Source organism: Nannospalax galili, unplaced genomic scaffold (genome assembly GCF_000622305.1).
Source record: "Nannospalax galili isolate Female #2095 unplaced genomic scaffold, S.galili_v1.0 scaffold543, whole genome shotgun sequence".
NCBI lineage: Eukaryota > Metazoa > Chordata > Mammalia > Rodentia > Spalacidae > Nannospalax > Nannospalax galili.
The window spans coordinates 372,955-392,035 of NW_008352270.1; the positions used below are offsets into that span (position 1 = coordinate 372,955).

The 19,081-nt window shown below is 42.1% G+C and overlaps 2 protein-coding genes and 1 pseudogene across 2 annotated transcripts in view; all 3 read left to right on the forward strand.

Moving 5' to 3' along the window:
• The window catches only part of Tfb2m (transcription factor B2, mitochondrial), a 22,832-nt gene extending 17,277 nt beyond the window's left edge, over nucleotides 1–5,555 (forward strand). Inside the window, exons 6-8 of the mRNA XM_008849149.3 lie at nucleotides 421–483; nucleotides 1,132–1,292; nucleotides 4,907–5,555. Coding sequence (XP_008847371.1) covers nucleotides 421–483; nucleotides 1,132–1,292; nucleotides 4,907–5,084 — 402 coding nt within the window. The 3' untranslated portion in view covers nucleotides 5,085–5,555. The remainder of the gene's footprint in view (nucleotides 1–420; nucleotides 484–1,131; nucleotides 1,293–4,906) is intronic.
• A 2,889-nt stretch (nucleotides 5,556–8,444) lies between these two features.
• On the forward strand, nucleotides 8,445–10,432 carry LOC115066993 (calmodulin-like). Its single transcript, XM_029554119.1, has one exon. The coding sequence runs from the start codon at nucleotides 9,749–9,751 to the stop codon at nucleotides 10,196–10,198; it is 450 nt and encodes a 149-aa protein (XP_029409979.1). The 5' UTR covers nucleotides 8,445–9,748; the 3' UTR covers nucleotides 10,199–10,432.
• Nucleotides 10,433–17,018: 6,586 nt separating this feature from the next.
• Nucleotides 17,019–17,640, forward strand: LOC103746900 (annotated as a pseudogene).
• The last annotated feature ends 1,441 nt before the right edge of the window (nucleotides 17,641–19,081 follow it).

The following is a 19,081-nucleotide window of genomic DNA, read 5'->3' on the forward strand; positions in this document are numbered from 1 at the left end:
AGAGAGAGAGAACGAGAACACCTTGGGTCTGGGGAAATGGCTCAGTAATGTGCTTATAATGCAAACATGAGGACATGGGTTTGGATCCCCAATACCTATGTAAAACGCAGGCCTGAGAGTACATGCCTACAGTCTTCATATTGGGAGAAAGAGACAAGAAGACCCTGGGCCTTGCTAGCTAGCTAGAGTCTTTTGAAATCTATATGCTCCAGATTCAGTGAGAGACCCTGTCTCAAAAAAGATGGCAGAGACCTGGTCTACATAGTGAGTTCCAGGCCAGCCAAGGCTATATAGTGAGGCCCTGTCTCAAAAAAAAAAAAGGAATGATAGTAGAAAACATGCCTGTATATGTATATGTACCACACAGATACATAGACATACAGGAAAAAAATACCTTGTGTTTGTTTTTCTTCCCTCCAGGAACACTGGTCATCATTTGGTCTGTATACTGAAAGTGGGCACCTAGAAAAGTCAAAGCGGAGGGTAAGAATGAACAGTGCTATTCCCAGTTACCTCTTAATGGAACGTTTATTTTCTTTAAGAATATCTTTATTCTGTAGACATTTAAATCGTTAATTTAGAATACTAAGTGTATGTGTGTGTGTGTGTATGCATGCACACAAAAGAAATAAATGTATGTTTAATAAAAGAAAGTTAGAAAAACTAAAAGAAATTTTAATAATACTTAGGTCTGGTGGTGGTGGTGGTGGTGGTGGTATCTCTTGAACACAGCAGGGACTGAGTTCATGTTGATGTTACATTTGAACTTTGTTTTTTATTCTACTTACAAGTTAATAGACTTTCACTGTTGGCCAGAGACAGGGATATTTTGATTAGATACAGGATTTTGTTTGAACTTTAGCCCACTATATGGCTCAGTGGTTTACCAAGCATACTTCTCCTTTACAGTAAACAGTAAGCAGCACTGCTTTTAGTCCTGCAGAGAGTCATTATCTCATCCTTCAAGGTCACTTACAGTGCTCAAGTGACCCAGGTTAAAAAGAGTTAGACCTACAACAAGAAAACTTAGAGAAATGGGGCCGTCCCAACGAGTATCTTGAGGGAATAAGTGTATAGCATTTATTTACTCTGATAGTATTTTATGACTGACTGCACTTTATTTCTGTCCAGGACCCATTACATCAAATGCACCAAAACCTACATCTTGTTCGGATGACACCTCGTAAAACTTTATTTACAGAAAACTTAAATCCTATTAACTATGATATATTTTTTCACATGGTGAAGCACTGCTTTGGGAAACGTAATGCCCCACTGTTACATCATTTACGGTAAGTAAAAATAAAAATAAAGACAAGTATAAAAGCAATTTAATGTGACTATCCCTTGTGTTAGAAGTCTGTCCTAGAACATCTTGATTTCAAGTGAAGCATACCCATGTTTCACGGTTGAAAACACTTTCTTCTGGACTGGATAGATGGCTTGGTGATTAAGAGTACTTGTTGCTCTTCTGGAGGACTCAGTGTTGGGCAGCTGACAAGCACATGTAATTCCAGCTCCAAGGAATCCAACACCCTCTTCTGGCTTCCTGGGACAGCCACACTCACACATAGTATACACACACATAAATTTAAATAAAATAAAAAATCAGTCTATCGTCTCTGCTGTGCGTTGTATCTGTGCATTGTATTTTCTACGTTTTGCTGTGACATGCCTGCCATCTATTAAATACCTGCATCATTGCCTGTTCATTGGTTCTGTTTCCTGACCAGAGTGGGGGTAGATCATTATACTACTCTGCTTCTTGCCCTGGACAGCATTTCATGCTTTTGAAAGCTGTATATGAGTTCTAGGTAGCATTACCCATTTCTTTTTTTCTTTCTTCTTTTTTTTTAAAATTTATTTTATTATTTTTTGCCATCTATTAAATACCTGCATCATTGCCTGTTCATTGGTTCTGTTTCCTGACCAGAGTGGGGGTAGATCATTATACTACTCTGCTTCTTGCCCTGGACAGCATTTCATGCTTTTGAAAGCTGTATATGAGTTCTAGGTAGCATTACCCATTTCTTTTTTTCTTTCTTCTTTTTTTTTAAAATTTATTTTATTATTTTTATGTGTCATGCAGTGCAGCGGAGGTCAAAAGAGGGCTTCAGATTCCCCTGGAACTGGAGTTAAGGATGGTTTGTAGCCACCATGTGGGTACTTGGAATTGAACCTGGGTCCTCTGCAAGAGCAGTCAGTGCTCTTAACTGCTGAGCCATCTCTCCAGCCCCATCATTACCCATTTCTATATAGGGCTAATGTGTAGTGTGTTCTTCACCTTGTAATTAGCCCCTAATCATTTAAGGCATTATCAGATCATTGTTTAACCTATAAACCTACAGCACTATTGACTAGAAATCTCTCGTCTTTTTTTTTTTTGGTCTTATTGAGATAGTGTCTCCCCAGGTGGCCCCTAGAACTCACTTTGTAGACCAGGCTGATGTTGAACTCACAAGAGATCTGCCTGCCTCTGCCTCCTGAGTGTTGGGATTAAAGGTGTGCACACACACACCCCTCCACCCCCCTTCCTCTCCCTCCCTACTTCCCTTTCCTTCTTTCTTTCTTTCTTTCTTTCTTTCTTTCTTTCTTTCTTTCTTTCTTTCTTTCTTTCTTTCTCTCCCTCTCCCTCTCCCTCTCCCTCTCCCTCTCCTTCCTTTTCCCTCCCTCATGAAGAACCTCCTCTGCCATGTGACCCTACCCCAAGTAAATGGGGCCAAATGACTGGACGTATATTTGAGACAGGATTTCCCTGTAGCCTCAGCTGGCCTGGAACTCGCTATGTAGACGAGGCTCACCTCAATCTGTCAGCGATCTGCCTGTCCCCACCCTCCCCAGTGCTGGGATTACAATTCATTTCTTTTAAAACTTGACTTTTAACAGAAGGCTTCAGCATTTAAAGTCATGCATTTTTTTACTTAGACTAATTAGACAAAGCAGGATTCTTCATTCTATTGTATACTTTGCAGTGTATTCAGAGTGTGGATGTGCTTCAAAGTAGACCGCTTACTGCTTAAGTCTTATAACATTAAGTGGTAAAGACATATTGGCCACTTGCAGATAGAAGCTTACTACTGTTCAAGGCTAGCAGGACCTATATTGTAAATTTGTGACCTGACTGGGATATGGAATGAACCCCATCCCAAAAAACCACACAAAAGTTCAAAATGTCAATAAACCAGGGGGTGGAGAGATGGCTCATCAGTTAAAAGCACGGGCTGCTCTTTCAGAGGACCCAGGTTTGGTTCCCATCGTCCACATGGCAGCTAACAACTGTCCATCATAACTCCAATTTCAGGGGATCCGATGCCCTCTTCTGACCTCTGTGGGCATTGCATGGCATGGGTACACATGTAGGCAATATACTCATACACCTAAAAATAAAAAAATAAATTTTTATTTTTAAATTTTATCTTATTTTTTTATGTGTATGAGTGTGTTGCCTTCATGTATGTGAGTGCACCCGTGTCGTGCGATGCCTCGAAGGTCAGAAGAGGGTTTCAGATTCCCCTGGAACTGGAGTTAAGGATGTTTCGTAGCCACCATGTGGGTGCTGGGAATCAAACCCAGGTCCTCTGCAAGAGCAGTCAGTGCTCTTAACCACTGAGCTGTCTTCTCCAGCCCCCCCCAATTAATTTTTAATTAAATATTTTTTAAAAAATAATAGCAAGTTCAAGGCTAGCCTGTGATACATAAGACTCATTTTAAAAAGAGGAATGGGAAATATGGAAGATGTTTTAAAATTTTCCTTTGAGATCTCTAGGGTGGCTAACATTCTGTTCAATGTGAAAAGTACTGGAACTAATTTCTAACAAAATATTTTATTACATTGTTTATTATCAGAGGTTTATTAATGGTTTCTTATTACCAGAGGTTTTTTGATAGTTTCTTGCTCAACTAACATAAAACAACACTTTCTGAGTTGGGGAAGTGGCTCATTAGGTAAAATACTTGCTACACAAACATGAAGATCTGAGTTTGGATTCCCAACACCCACATAAATGCCAGGAAGGTGTGACAGCCTACCAAGACAAGGGATCCTTAGCACAAACTCACCAGTTGTTAACATGTTGGCAAGCTCTGGGCTCAATTGAGAGACCTGCCTCAGTGAATACTGTGGAGAACAGATGAGACCAATGCCCAGTGTCAGTGCTGGGCCTCTGTGTTTACACACAGACACATGAAAAGGAAAGCTTTCTGTTAATTTATTGGCCAGAGATTGCTACATGAAAATGTGGAAATGATTAAAAATTGCCAAGCAGCCAACTTTGTGCTATTAGTACTTACTGAACTTTTACATAAGCCAAAATGGGGTTGAGATATTTTTGTAGGGCAGGGATGTAACCCATTGTTGGAGTGTGGATTAGCGTTCATTAGGCCCTGGGTTGGATCCTCAGACTGTACATTCACACATTGATCACAGGGAGTAAATACAAATGGGTGAAAGAGATAAATAAAATGTGTGTTTTGTTTTTGGTATTTCTGGGGATTAACTCAGGGCCTTGAACACAAATGCTAGGCATGCCCTCTACCACTGAGCCACTTCTTATTATCTTTTTAATATTTTACATTTTATTTTGAGACAAGGACTTACTAAGTAGACCAGCCTGGTCTTGTATCCATAGATCTACCTCTGCCTCCAGAGTGCTGAGATTAAGGCATGTACCACCTATTTTAAAAAGATGAGTAAACTAGGATTGTTTTGAGAATTAGAACTTATTAAAGCTTAAATTTGTTATTTTTATTACAAGTTAACTATGAATCTTTACGAAGAAACAAAGTGTATATACTACAGGCAAGTTCTTAAGCTAAAGAACTTTCATTATATGCCAGTCATTTTTAATTGGGCTTAGAAGCCAGCTAATAGTTACATGGTTTCTGTTTTTTGTTGTGTTTTTTTCAGTTCACTGAGTACGGTTGATCCAGGGGATATACTGCGGCAGATAAGAAGAAATCCTGGAGAGACGGTCCTTAGAATGTACCCTCAAGACTTTAAAAGACTCTTTGAAGCTATCGAACAATCTGAAGAAACTGTCTTTAAATGGGTCTATGATGAAAGCTTGGATGACATAGTGATATAGGAAAACAGACTGTCAAGACAGTAGCTGAAGCAGTTTATTTATTTCACATTGCAACACAAATGCAAACTAAAATTGAAAAAGTTCACTTTATTTCAACAGAAGATAACTGTTGTTTGGCACCATCTAGGCAGATCGTTTCTTCTGAAGTTGTTGCCTTTGATATATTGGATAAAACTGTTTTATAAAATAAAATGAGCTGGGGTGTGGTGGTGCACACCTTTAATCCCGGCATTCAGGAGGCAGAGGCAGGTGGATCTCTGTGAGATCAACACCACTGTGATCTGCATAATAAGTTCCGGCCAGCTGGGGCTATGGGGAGACCCTGTCTCAAAAAACAAAAAGAGAATGAATAAAATTAAAACTTCAGTTGTGTATTTGGTCAGATCAAATTTGTTTTGTTTTAAATTGCTATCTGCTGTAGGTCGATGGTAGAGTACATGCTTAATTATGTACAAGGCTCTGGCTTTGATCCCCATCACATGAAAAAAATTTTTTAATTTAAAAAGATCTGTGGGGTGTGGTGGGCACACGCCTTTAATCCCAGCACTTGGGAGGCAGAGGCAGGTGGATCTCTGTGAGTTCAAGGCCAGCCTGGTCTACAAAGTGAGTTCCAGGCCAGCTGGAGCTACAGGGAGACCCTGTCTCAAAAAGACTAAAAAAAATCTGTTGGCTCCTCAGCGTGGTGGTATAGGCCTTTAAACCCAGCAGAGGCAGGCAGATCTCTGAGTTCAAGGCTAGCCTTGTCTACATAGTTCCAGGGCAGCTAGGGATACATAGGGCGTGGTGGTATAGGCCTTTAAACCCAGCAGAGGCAGTTCAAGGCTAGCCTTGTCTACATAGTTCCAGGGCAGCTAGGGATACATAGTGAGATCCTGCCCCAAAACAAAACAAAAACACCTTTTGACCAATCATCATTGCTGATTGTTTGCATCCTTCTCCAGGTTGAGTTTCTATTAGGCTTATAAAATAAACTGATTTAGCCAGCCATGGTGGTACATAGCTGAAATCCTAGCACTTGGGAGGTGGAGGCAGGAAGACCCATCAGTTCAAGGTCAGCTTCAACTATATAGTGAATTTGAAGACAGCCTGGTCTACATAATGAGACTGCCTCAAAAAACAAAAATAACAAGTGGTTAATTTAACTTTCATTGTGTCAAAATGGATTGCCAGGAACTATTTAAACTTTAATAGACTTTAAACTTTAGAAATAAAAATTGTATGTAATATTTTATAGTTTTTGTTTGTAGATGTATAAATGAATCATTAAATTGACCCCAGGTTTTTTGCCTTAATTCTATCTTGTGTAATTAATGTACTTTCAATGTGTATAACTCAAAAATTTCTTGAACTAAGTGCAGTGGTGTATACCCAGACTTTCAGCAGAGACTGAGGTGCGAGGATTGAGTCCAGGAGTTGGAGACCAGCTTGAGTGGGGGTGGGGTGGGGGATAAAAGCAAGATCTCATCTCAAAAGCAATTCTTGCAGAATGAGAGCACTGTTCAGTGAGTAAAGCGCTTGCTGTGGAAGCATGGGGCCTGAGTTCAGATCCCCAGCACCCAGGGAAAGCGAGGCACAGGGGAGGTGCTCACTGGCCAGAAAGTAGCCAAACCCAGGAGCTCCAGGTTTGAGGAAGGGCCCTTTTAATTCCTGCATGTGTAAGACAAGGCAGCTCTCTCTGAGTTCAAGGCCAGCCTGGTCTACATAGCAAATTCCAGGCTAACTGGACTATACAGCGAGACTGTCTCAAAAGAAAAAAAAAGTGTTCATACACAACCAAAAGAATTTCTAGGCTGAGGATATAGCTCAGTGGTAAAGTGCTTTCCTAGCATGTGTGAGGTTATGGGAACAAACCATGGTTCAGAGAAGAAGGAATAAAAAAAGAAAAATGCATTTTTTGTTCCATGGAGGAAGTTTATCTAGGTCTAGGGATGGTAGAGCAGTAACAACCTGATTTGATCCTCAGCATAGTAAATAAAAGTTCAGGTTTGGACATGTAGTTCAGTTGCAAAACGTGCTGCACATGTGAGGTTCTAGCATTGTTTTTAAAAACCCTGAAACTAGATGGGGCTGGAGAGATGGCTCAGCAGTTAAGAACACTTGTTCTTGCAGAAGACCCGGGTTTGAATCCCAGCACCCACATGGCAGCTAACAACTGTCTTAACTCCAGTCCCAGGGGATCCAACAGCCTCTTCTGACCTCCTCGGGCACGGTTTTACTTACCTACATGCAGGCAATACACACGTACACATAAAAATAATTTTTTTTAAAGTTAAAAAAAACTTGAAACTAGATCTGTGACCTAAATATTGAATGACTTTAAAGATATTTTCTTAGAGCCAGGCATGGTGGCGTGAACCTTTAATCCCAGCGCTTGGGAGGGAGAGGCAGGAGAGTCTCTGTGAGATCGATGCCAGTTTGGTCTCCATAGTGAGTTCCAGGCCAGCCGGGGCTACAGGGAGACCCTGTCCCTGAAAAACAACAAAAAAGGTATTTTCTTAGCAGCAAACTCTTACCGGCTGAAGTGCTACAGTGCTTTCTTGCCCTCTCTGCCCTCCCCACACCATACTTCAGTTCCTTCAACTATGGGCTTGTGTGATGGTTAGCCCTGTCAACGCCACACAACCCAGCAGCACCTGGGAAGAGAGGATCGATGGACTATCTACTTTTGCTTGGCCTATGTGCATGTCTGTGTGGAATTATTCTTAATTCCTGTAGGAAGGGCCAGCCCATGTATTGTGGGTTGGCACCTTTCCTTAGGCAAGGGATCCTAGCCGATGTAAGAGAAATCAAGTTGAGCATGAGCAGGCATGTATGCATTCATTGCTCTGTTCTACATAGTGAGTTCTAGAACAGCCAGGGTTACATAATGAGACCCTGTCTTAAAAAAAAAAAGGAAAGAAAAATTGATGAGTTTCATATGATTAGAATCAAGTAATGCTGATTTCACAGTTTAACAGTTGTAATGGATGATTCTTAGACATCTATCAAAGTTTGTTTCAGAGTAATTAAAAATAATATAGAAGCAATTTTTAAAAATCTATTAGCTGGAGAGATGACTCAGCAGTTAAGAGTACTTGGCGCTCTTGCAGAAAAATGGAGTTCACGTCCCAATACCCACATGGCAGTTCACAACTGTCTATAACTCCAGTTCAGGGACCCTGACACCCTCTTCTGGACTCTGCAGGCACCAAGCAGTGTGTAGTTTACTTACATACATGCAGGCAACACATACATAATGTTTTTTAAGAAAAAATTTTTAAAGAAGGTAATAGATCATTGAAAAAGTTCTAGATTTTACCTGAAACACTTTTTTTTTTTTTTTAAGCTTAAGGACCATTTCATTGGAGTTTTAAAGAAAAACCCAAGGCAGGCAAGCTGTAAATCTCAGCAGCTGCCCAGAGGAGGAAGGGAGTTAAAAAGGCAGGCCATAAGCTTGCATGGAGGTCAGACTCAAGGAGGACAAGTAGGCACATGGCAGGGAGGAGACCTTTAGAGAAAGAGTACAGAAACCCAAAATGTTGGGGAAGCCCGAAGTGTTAGGGAAAGAATGCTTAGAAATGAGAAAAAAAGAAGAAAGGTGAGGTTACACTTCTGAAGAATTCAGAAAATTGGGCGGACTTACACAGCTACATGTCTACAGCCAGATATGTCACTGTACTAGCGGCAGGGATTCCAGACAGGAAAAGTACATGACCTCTTGAAGCACTGCTTATTCTGCCAGTCTTTCTAGCGTGGCTTATATGTCAACCCACCTTCCTCAGTCCCAAGAGGCTCTCACTATGTGGCCCTAGCTGACCTTGAACTTGCTATGTAGACCAAGCTGGCCTCAGCTCAGGTCTGCCCAGGGCTAAATGTGGGTACCACCTCACCAGGCTGGAAGGTATTTAATCTGAGATGTGTTTGCTATTGCTTTGGTTTTGTTTTTGTTTTGTTATGGGGTAGAAGCCAGGGCCTTAAACCTGCTAGGCAAGTGTTCTACCACAGACTGACTTTCACCAGCCCAGAACTGAAGCACCAGTCCCCACGTCATTTCACATTGGTGTCTAATCAAAGCTTAAAAGACTTGCTGTCACACTTTGCCTCCATGAAGGCAAAGCGCAACTTTAGGCTGCTTTTAAAATTTCGTTTGTAACACTTGGCCAAACCAATTTTCTCGTGGCTTTCCTGTCGTTGGCTTAGAGCTTAATGTTATTGGAGATGCTGAATGTTCTTCCTTCCTGCAATGCCACTGTTGCATAATCTATGCAATCTTCTCAACATCAGTCTTCTGTCCTCCCCAGCCGTGTGCTGATTTGACCCTTGATTTCCTTTCAAGCATCTTAACTCTCTTTTCATCCATCCGTTTATACAGGGAGTGGTCAACAACAGCAGTACTTTGGATTTTGAATGAGTGAATTTCTTAAGCATGTAGCAAGCAAAAGTAAAAGTAACTGGGGCTGGTGGCACTGGAATTGGGAGTCTCGTGTCCGCGGTGCGGTTACCCGCAGTTGGACCGTTGAGCAGTCGGTGACTGGGCCTCAGCGCAGAGCGCACCCAGTCTTCAGCCGCCGCCACCGCAGCAGTAGCTGCAGCCCCAGCAGCAGCAGTCAGGCACCCACGGTCACAGTCCCTGCGCTGGTGCAGCCTCCCTCGCCTGCTCTGCTCTTCCTCCCATTGCTCGCACCATGGCTGATCAGCTGACTGAAGAGCAGATTGAAGAATTCAAGGTAGCTTTCTCCATATTTGACAAAGATGGTGATGGTACCATCACAACAAAGGAACTTGGGATTGTCCTGAAGTCACTGGGTCAAAACCCAACAGAAGCTGAGTTGCAGGATATGATCGACGAAGTGGATGCTGATGGGAAGGGCACCATTGACTTCCCAGAATTCTTGACTATGATGGCTAGAGAAATGAAAGTTACATATAGCGAAGAAGAAATCCGGGAGGCCTTCCGAGTGTTTGACAGGGATGAAAATGGTTTCATCAGTGGGACAGAACTATATCACATCATAACAGTCTTAGGAGAAAAAATAACAGAGGAAGAAGTCAATGAAGCAATCCAAGAAGCAGATATTGATGGAGACGGACTAGTCAGCTATGAAGAATTCATACAGATGATGATTGCAAAATGAAGACCTACTTTTCAACTACTCTTCCCCCTCCAGAAGAATCGAATTGAATCTCTTACTTACTGCTTCCAAAAAATAAATTTAAAAAAGGAAAAGCAAAGAGAGAAAAAACAGTTCATTTATTCATTGTTTCTATATAGCAAAACTGAATGTTAAAAAGTACCTTCTGTTCACACACAAAATCTGTATGTATTGGCTGGTGGTCCTGTCCCCTAAACATCAAGCTCTACATCAGTTTTACAGCACACATGCACACATACTTATACTAACTTAGTGATAAGGAAGCACTTAGTGGGCTCCTTAAAAGTTCCATTGGCTAATGATGAATACTCTGAGCAGACCCATTTTTCATACAGCTAGACAATGAAGCTCAGCCAGGCATTTGTATTAAAATCGAAAAGTGGTTCTGGCACCCATATAAATCCAAGAAATCCAGAACCCAGATAAATCCAAGAAGAAAGAAGTTATTCGCTTTATACATTTTATCTGCCTGTATTTTTTCTACAACATTTGGTGAAGGAGGGGAATGGGTTCTCTTTCCCCAACGTGCAGAGATACTGCTTACTACAGGTCTGTCTCATTATGCTTGTGTTTACAAACTATTTGTGGAGTTGGGATTTTGTTTTCATTTTCTTTGGTGGCATTTTTCCAGGTTATTTTGCTTCAGTAACAAAGGCAATTGTTTTTTTAATGAGTTGTCTTCACCTTTTTCTGACATTTGTACGTAATGGATTCAGTATTGGAGAAAAGTGCACTGTTTCTGTCATATTTCCAATCTGTGTTGGTGCTCACTTAAAAAATAAAATGGAAAGCCGGGCGTGGTGGCGCATGCCTTTAATCCCAGCACTCAGGAGGCAGAGGCAGGCAGATTTCTGTGAGTTCAAGGCCAGCCTGGTCTACATAGTGAGTTCCCGGACAGCTGGGGCTACAGGGAGACCCTGTCGCAAAAAGACAAAAAAAGAAAAAAAATGATGAGTTTGAGTGCTTTCCCTGCATGTATGTAAGTGCATCAGGTGTGTACAATGCCCACAGAGATCAGAAGAGTGTATCAGATGCCCTGGAACTGGAGTTACGAATGGTTATAAGCCACTGTGTAGGTACTTGGAACCGAACCTGGGTCCTCTGCCAGAGAAGACAGTGCTCTGAGCCATCTCTCTAGCTCCTCAGTGATATTTGTCAATTTGTGCTTCCTTTTATTTCCTTAGATCGAGTAAGGTTTTGTCACTTTTGTTCACCCTTTCCAATAACCAAGGGTTTTGCTTCCTTGATCGTTTGTGTTGTTTTTTTTTTACTAGTTTTTCATTATGTTCAACGCTAATTTTTATTGTTTTACCATCTACTGCTTTGGAGTTTAGTTTCTGCTTATTCTTTTTGACCTTGCTCATCAACATGAGGGTGTTTTCTTAATGGACATGTCTCTGATTTCGTTGATGTAGGAATTTTGGTTCCAGGCTGTGCTCCTAGACATGCTTTTCATTTTTAAGATCTAGCTTTGTGAGTTTGTCTTACGACGCAAATTCTCAAGCACGCCACAAGCAGAAGTGAGGAGGCAACAATGGAGCCATACCCGAAGACCAGCTCCTCTGAAGAGGATATCTTCACGGATCATTACCTGATCCCCAAGACCCTTGGCCAAGGGGGCTTTGCTGAGGTCAAACTGGCCCTCCACCGCCACACAGTGGTGCCAGTTGCTGTCAAGATCCTGGAAAAGGATGAGGACAATGAAATAAAAAATTAAAAAATAAATAAATAAAATGGAAAAACAAATTCAAAACATGTTCAGATGGGTTCTAGTTCAATTTGTTAGTCTAAAATTGTTAATAGCCAAATTACTGCAAAACACATTTGCAATTGGTTGACCTGAGGATGCTGTGCAGAAAATGGGTGAAGGCTAAACTTGAGACAAAATCCTGGTAGTACTTCCGAGTGCTCTGAGCCCATGGTAACAATGCCACACCCTGGCATGCATGAGTATGTTGGTTTAGTACTGTGTGCATCGCACTAGAGTGAAGTGAATGTCAGGTGGTCATCAAATGACACAAAATTTTAAAGAAAAATCTTTACCAAGGGAGCATCTTTGGACTCTCTGTTTTTAAAACCTTCTGAACCATTACTTGGACCTGACTGAGTGGTCTGTGACTGTGGACTTCAGCACAACCATCAACACTGCTGTTCAAGAAATTATTTACATTCCTTCTTAATTTACATTCCTAATTATTTACATTCCTAGCGTTCTAAACGCAAAAAAAGTAAAAGAGTAAATAGATAGATGGTAATGTGTCAAATCAAGCACTTACAACACTTAGCAGAAACTATTGGCATAGTCTGATTGGGAGCGCAAGGAAAAGTAACATCAAGTCAGATGCTCAGAGCATTCACCAGAAATTACTAGGGAAATTCTACTGAAACAGATTGGTGTTCCTAAGAGCTCCAGGCAAAGTATTTTCTACATGGATGAACTTTCTGGTCTGCAGTTCCCACTGCATGCATTTTGTTATTTTGAGACAGGGTATCCTGGTAGGCCATCTGCCTGGAACTTGCTATGTAGACCAGGCTATACTCAATGTCACAGAGATCTGTCTGCCTCTGCCTCCTGAGTGCTGGGATTAAAGGCATGCAACACCATGTCTGGCAACTGCAGGCATTTTTATATTATGAGATAAACAGCAGTAACCTCTGTTGAAAATGGCTTATGTTTTTAGTATCCTGAGCCATTTGTTGCTCTACTTTCTCCGTTACAGAGTAGGGGGGCTGGGGTAGGCAGCCAGCCCCCAGGATGGGGAGTCTTGGGGCACACTTGAAATAAACAAGCTGGAGTCTAGGATAAAGGAACTTTTCGCTCTCAGAGTTCACAGTCCACAAGTGCAAAATATGACAGCTTACCAATATAATTTATACCACCTTATCACTGCCATATTAATCTTTCTAGTATCTGTTTCACCATCAACTCCTTTTTTAAAGTAATTTTTTTTTTGAGACAGGGTCTCCCTGTAGCCCCAGCTGGCCTGGATTCACTATGGAGACCAGGCTGGCCTTGAACTCAGAGAGATCCTCCTGCCTCTGCCTCCCCAAGTGCTGGGATTAAAGGCATGTGCCACCACACCCGGCAAATATTTTATTTTTATTCTATGTGTATGAATGGATTGCCTGCTGAGCTATCTCTCCAGCCCCTGCCATCAACTCTTTCTATATAAGCAGGCAGACACATAGCCTGTCTTCAGTTTGCATCCAAAAAACTGGAATTTAATTTTGTTTTTTGGAAAAATAATTTGAATACACTAAGGGGAGCAGTCAGTGGGCTTGGCAGTAACTAGAATACTACCTGCAGCCTACAATTTTAATTTTGTGTGTGAGTGTGCATATGCACTGCGTGTGCATGCATGCACCTGCCTGCACTCGCATGTCCACAAGTGCCATAGTAGGTATACAGACATCAGGGGACAATTTGCAGGAATCAGTCTTTCCTTCCACAATGTGAGTTCTGGGGATTGAGTTCAAATCTGAACTCAATGGCATGAGCAGCAAGCAGCAGTGCTTTCTGTGAAATTAACCACGGGTTAGAATTTAGAAAAGCAACACGCCCTACTAAGTCATCTCGCTAGCCTCCACCTTGGTTTTTCAAACACAGTCTCTTACTGACCTGGAGCTCACCAAGCACATGAGACTGGCTCGGCAGCAAGCTCCAGAGTCCACCAGTGTCGACCTCCCCAGTGCTGAGATTATACATGCATGCCACCATATTCAGTTTATGTGGGTTCTGAGGATTGAACTCAGGACCTCATGCTTGCACAACAAGCACTTTACCAACTGAGCTATCGATCCAGCTCCTAGAATTTTTAAAAAAGAAATTGGCCTGTGGGTGTGGCTCAGTGATAGGGCACTAGCCTGCCACGTAAAAATGTCTCTAGGCCAGGCGTGATGGCGCACGCCTTTAATCCCAGCATTTGGAAGGCAGAGGCAGGCAGATCTTTGTGAGTTCGAGGCCAGCCTGGTCTACGTAGTGAGTTCCGGGACAGCTGGAGCTACAGGGAGACGCTGTCTCAAAAAGACAAAAAAAAAGTCTCTAAAAGAAAGGCAGATGCCTGGAGACATAGCTCAGTGGTAGATAGCTGGTCTGGCATATACATAACTTAATTAAATCCCCATCATCCCGCAAAAGGGAAATGTACAGTGAATTGTCCATTCACTGAAAAATGTAAGCAATTACTAAAGCATAAGATATAGGTAGGTAGTTGTTCATAGAAGCAATAAGTTGCCCAAATTGGGGTGCTTTGTTTTTTGTTTGTTTTTTGAGACAGGATCTCACTGTGTAGCCCTGGCTATCCTGGAACTCCCTATGTAGACCAGGCTGGCCTCGGTCTCACCTGCCTGTGCCTCCCAAGTGCTGGAATTAAAGGCATGTGCCACTGCACTCCCAGCTCGCCCTACAAACTTGAAGTTAAATTTAGCTTCCCTGTTACATTTTACAATGAGAGAAATCAACACTATCCAAAGTCTCTGGTTGAGAGACCAAAATGTGAATTGCAGTACAATTAGTTATGAGGTGATCAGAATGGTTTCAGAGAAGTCATGATAATTAACCTTTCCAGCACTGTGACAACTGACACAAAAGGAGGAAGCATTTAATTTGCCCATTGTTTGCAGTGCAGTGGACTGGAGAGGGCATGACAGAGCAGAGCAGCTCACATCATGGTGGCCAGGAAGCAGAAAGGATGCCTACACCAATACTCTTTCTTCTCCTCCCCCTTTGATTCCATCAAGTCCCCTGCCCGTGGGCTGCTGCTGCCTACATTCATGGTATGTCTTTCTGTTAGCGAACCACCTTTGGAGATGCTCTTGCAGACACACCCAGAGGTGTGCTTTATTCATCTCCTAGTTGCTTCTCAAGCCAATGAAGCTGTTAAAATGAACCATCAGAGATTCTAGAGGCTGAACTCTGATGGCAGGTGAGCAGGTTACTTTGGTAGTAAACAAAAGGAAAGAGAATGCAGGGCTGGAGGTCAGCGCTCTGCTTCTTTTTCAATTTTTTGTTTTTCTTCTTTTCACACATTTAAAAGACATTTTAAAATCTTACTAGTAGCTGACTATGGAGCTATATACCTACAATCCAGGAGGTTAAGGCAGGAGGATCACATGGGCCCAGGAGCTTGCGATCAGTCTGGGCAATATACAATATAATGAGACTCTGTCTTTTAAAAAAAATTTAAAAAGGCTGGAGAGATTGCTCAGTGCTTAAGAGCACTGGCTGCTCTTGCAGAAGACCTGGGTTAGAATCCTAGCACCCATATGGCAGTTAACAACCATCCGTAACTCCAGTTCCAGGGAATCCGAAGCCCTACTCTGTCTTCTGCAGGCATTGCATGACACTGGTGCACTTACACACATGGTGGCATAACCCTCATACACATAAAAATAAAATAAATCAAAAAAAATTTTTAAGCTGGGCATAGGCTGGAGAGATGGCTCAGCAGTTAACACTGGCTGCTCTCACAGAAGACCTGGGTTCAAATCCTAGCACCCACATGGCAGCTAACAGCTGTCCATAACTCCAGTTCCGGGGGATCCAACAGCTTCTATCCTCCATGAGCATTGCATGACACAGGGTACACTTACACATGCAGGCAATACACGCACACACATAAAAATAATAAATTTTTTTTTAAAGCTAGGCATGCTGGGCATGGTGGTGCACGCCTGTAGTCCCAGCACTTGGGAGGCAGAGGCAGGTGGATCTCTGTGAGTTCAAGGCCAGCCTGGTCTACATAGTGAGTTCCAGGACAGCTCGGGCTATAGGGAGTCCCTGTCTCAAAAAGACTAAATAAATAAATAAATAAATAAATAAAAGCTAGGCATGTTGACTCATGTCTATAGTCTCATACTTGGAAGGCTGAGGCAGGAGGATTGTCATGAGTTTGAGATCAATTTGGGCTTGGTAGTGAGTTCCAGGTTATCTAGGCCAGAGTGAGACTTTGTATTGAAAAACTAAACAGCAACAAAAAACAAAGCAATTGGTTATCAGCATGGAATCAACTAAGAAAAAATTTAAGAATTGGCTCACTGGGTAAAAGTACTTGCTGCACAAACCTGACATTCTAAATCCAGATCCACAGAACACGTGTAAAAGTTGGACACATTGGCATGTGTCTGTCCCATAATCCAGTAGCCTAAGGCAAGGTGGGAGGTGGAAATAGAATAAGAAGCTGAGAACTTGGAAACACCTGGTCCAGACAGTGACTACTGCTAACACCTGTACTCAGCAGGTGACATAAGGCAATCACCATGAGTTCAAGGCAAGCCTGGACTACATAATCACTTCTAGGTCAGCCTGTGCTATAGACTGCAGCCCTGTTTCAACACCCTTCCCCACCCCCACAAAAATAATAATAAAAGAAAAAAAAAAGAAAATATGTGATGTAGAGTGTGGAGATACACACCTGTAATCCCAGCAATTTGTGGGGGGATGAGACAGAAGGCTCTCGAATTCCAGACTAGCCTGGCTACAGAAGGAAAACTTGTCTCAAAAAAACATTTAAAAAAACCAACATAATAAGAAGACCATTCTGGTAGTACAGGCTTGTAATTCCAGAGGCTAAAGTATTAGGAGAATCAGGAGTTCCAGGCCTGCCTCCTGCTTCCAGAGTTAATTCAAGGCCAGCCTGGACAACTTTGACTATGTCACAAAATGAGTAATAAAAAGAAGGATGGGTGCCTGTGCATGTTACTGCGTTGTTACATATGAACAGTATGGCGTGGAACAGCTGAAAGAGCCGCTCGGGTGGCTGTCTGCGTGGTAGGAGCGAGCGTGATCCTCATGGGCCCAGCCATGGCACTGCAGCTCGCTGGGGTGCAGGGCATCATCCTGTGCAGGAGCACGGAGATGATGGCGGAGTTCTCTTTTGGCATCAACAGCATTTTGTATCAGCGTGGTATATATCCATTGGAAACCTTCACTCGAGTGCAGATATACGGACTCACCTTGCTGGTAACTACTGATCAATACGGACTCACCTTGTTTGTGACTACTGTTGTGACTACTGATTCTAGGCTCATAAAATATCTCCATAATGTGGTGGAACAACTGAAAGACTGGCTGTCCAAGTGCTCAGTGCAGAAGCTGGTAGTAGTCATCTCCAATATTGAAAGTGGTGATGTCCTTGAAAAATGGCAGTTTGATACTGACAAAACTGCAAAAGAAAAAAAGTCAGGAAAAGCTATCTAGGATGAGATTTCCTCAGTGGAGATCACGGCTGCCATGACATTTCTGCCACTGTGGGAAGTTTCTGGGTTATTTGATCTACTGATTTATACCAACAAGGATTTGGTTATTCCTCAAAAGCGGGAAGAAACAGGACCACAGTTCATTACCAAGTCTGAAGAAAACGCCTATGCTCATTCATCACAAAGTGAATAGCAAGGCAGCCTACAAAATCCCTGTCAGCCACTGATAAGGTGGGGAAAAGCCAACATTGTACTTTAATAAATGTGCCTGATTGTTGCAGTTCTTGGGTTTCTGCTTGCCCTACTAGGACCCAAAACCCTAAGAGTGCTGCTGGTTATTTAAGAAGAATCAATAAATTTTGTCATCATTAGGAAATGGTATCTTTTAAAGGGGTAATTGTAGATAGTAAATCATTTGTTATAAAGCTAAATGCTTTCCTTAATCATTTTGGTCAAGTAACTTGACTCAGAGTATACGTAGAGAGGTATCTAAATATAAATAGAGCAAAAGGGGTTTGTACAAATCTTTGTTTAATTTCTGAAAGTAGTAAAATACTACTTTATTAGGTCCATTTGTCATTTGTACCATTGTCCGGATAAATTCAGAGGAGATCAGGTGCATTCAGTGTGGTATGACTGTAGAGAGGATAAATTCAAAAGCTGATCTGGACTAACACAAATGCTGTTATGATTTGAATCTTGGACATCAAGGTTCATGTGCTGAAGGTTTGATCTCCAGCTAGCTGTTAGGAGATAGTGGAACCCGTAGACGGTAGAAGGAAGTCAGGTCATTGGAATGGTACCCTTGAAAGGACTGTTGGAACCCTGGTCCCTTCTCTTTTTCTCTTTTACTTCCTGACCACCATGAAGTAAGGACTTCCTCTCATGATGTGTATCTCACCCAAAGGTCCAATAGCAATAGGCCAAATGACCATGGACTCTGACACTGCAAGTCAAAGTAAACCTTTTCACCTTATAAATGGACTTATCTCAGGTATCTGTTATAGTAAAAGAAAGCTAATACACACAGGTATGGTCTATATTATTGTGCCTTTAAAAAAAGTTTTGGGGGCCTAGAGAGATGTCTCTGGGGTTAAGGGGGCATACTGTTCTTGCAGAGAACCTAAGTTCAGTTCCTAGCACCCATGTCTGGTAGTTCACAACCACCCATAATTCCAGTTCTAGGGGGAATCTATCACCTCTGGCCTCCAAGGGCACCTGTATTCATGAGCACATACCCACACGCAGATACATACAAGTACACATAATTAAAAATAATAAAAGTAAGCCTTTTAATAAAAAAGAGTTTTTTGAGGCTGGGAATGAAGCTCAGTGGTAGAATCTTGCCAACAGGTACAAGGTCCTAGAGTTGATCCCTGATGCTTTCAAAGAAAGAAGGAAAACAAGCAAGTCAGCCTGGTCTACATAGCAAGTCCCAAGGCAGCTAGGGCTACAGAAAGACCCTGTCTCCATACTCCCCTGCACCCCGCAAAAAAACAACCAAAAGAAGGATGTTGCTGACTGTAAGTCTAAGGAGAAACCCTGCTAAAGTGGCCCAGGAAAAGGTATAAAAAGAAAATGAATAGGACCAAGAGGAAAGGGGAGGAGGAGAAGGAGGAGGATAAATAAACAAGGTCTCCCAAATAAAAGGCAGTTTCTCCTTGTAAA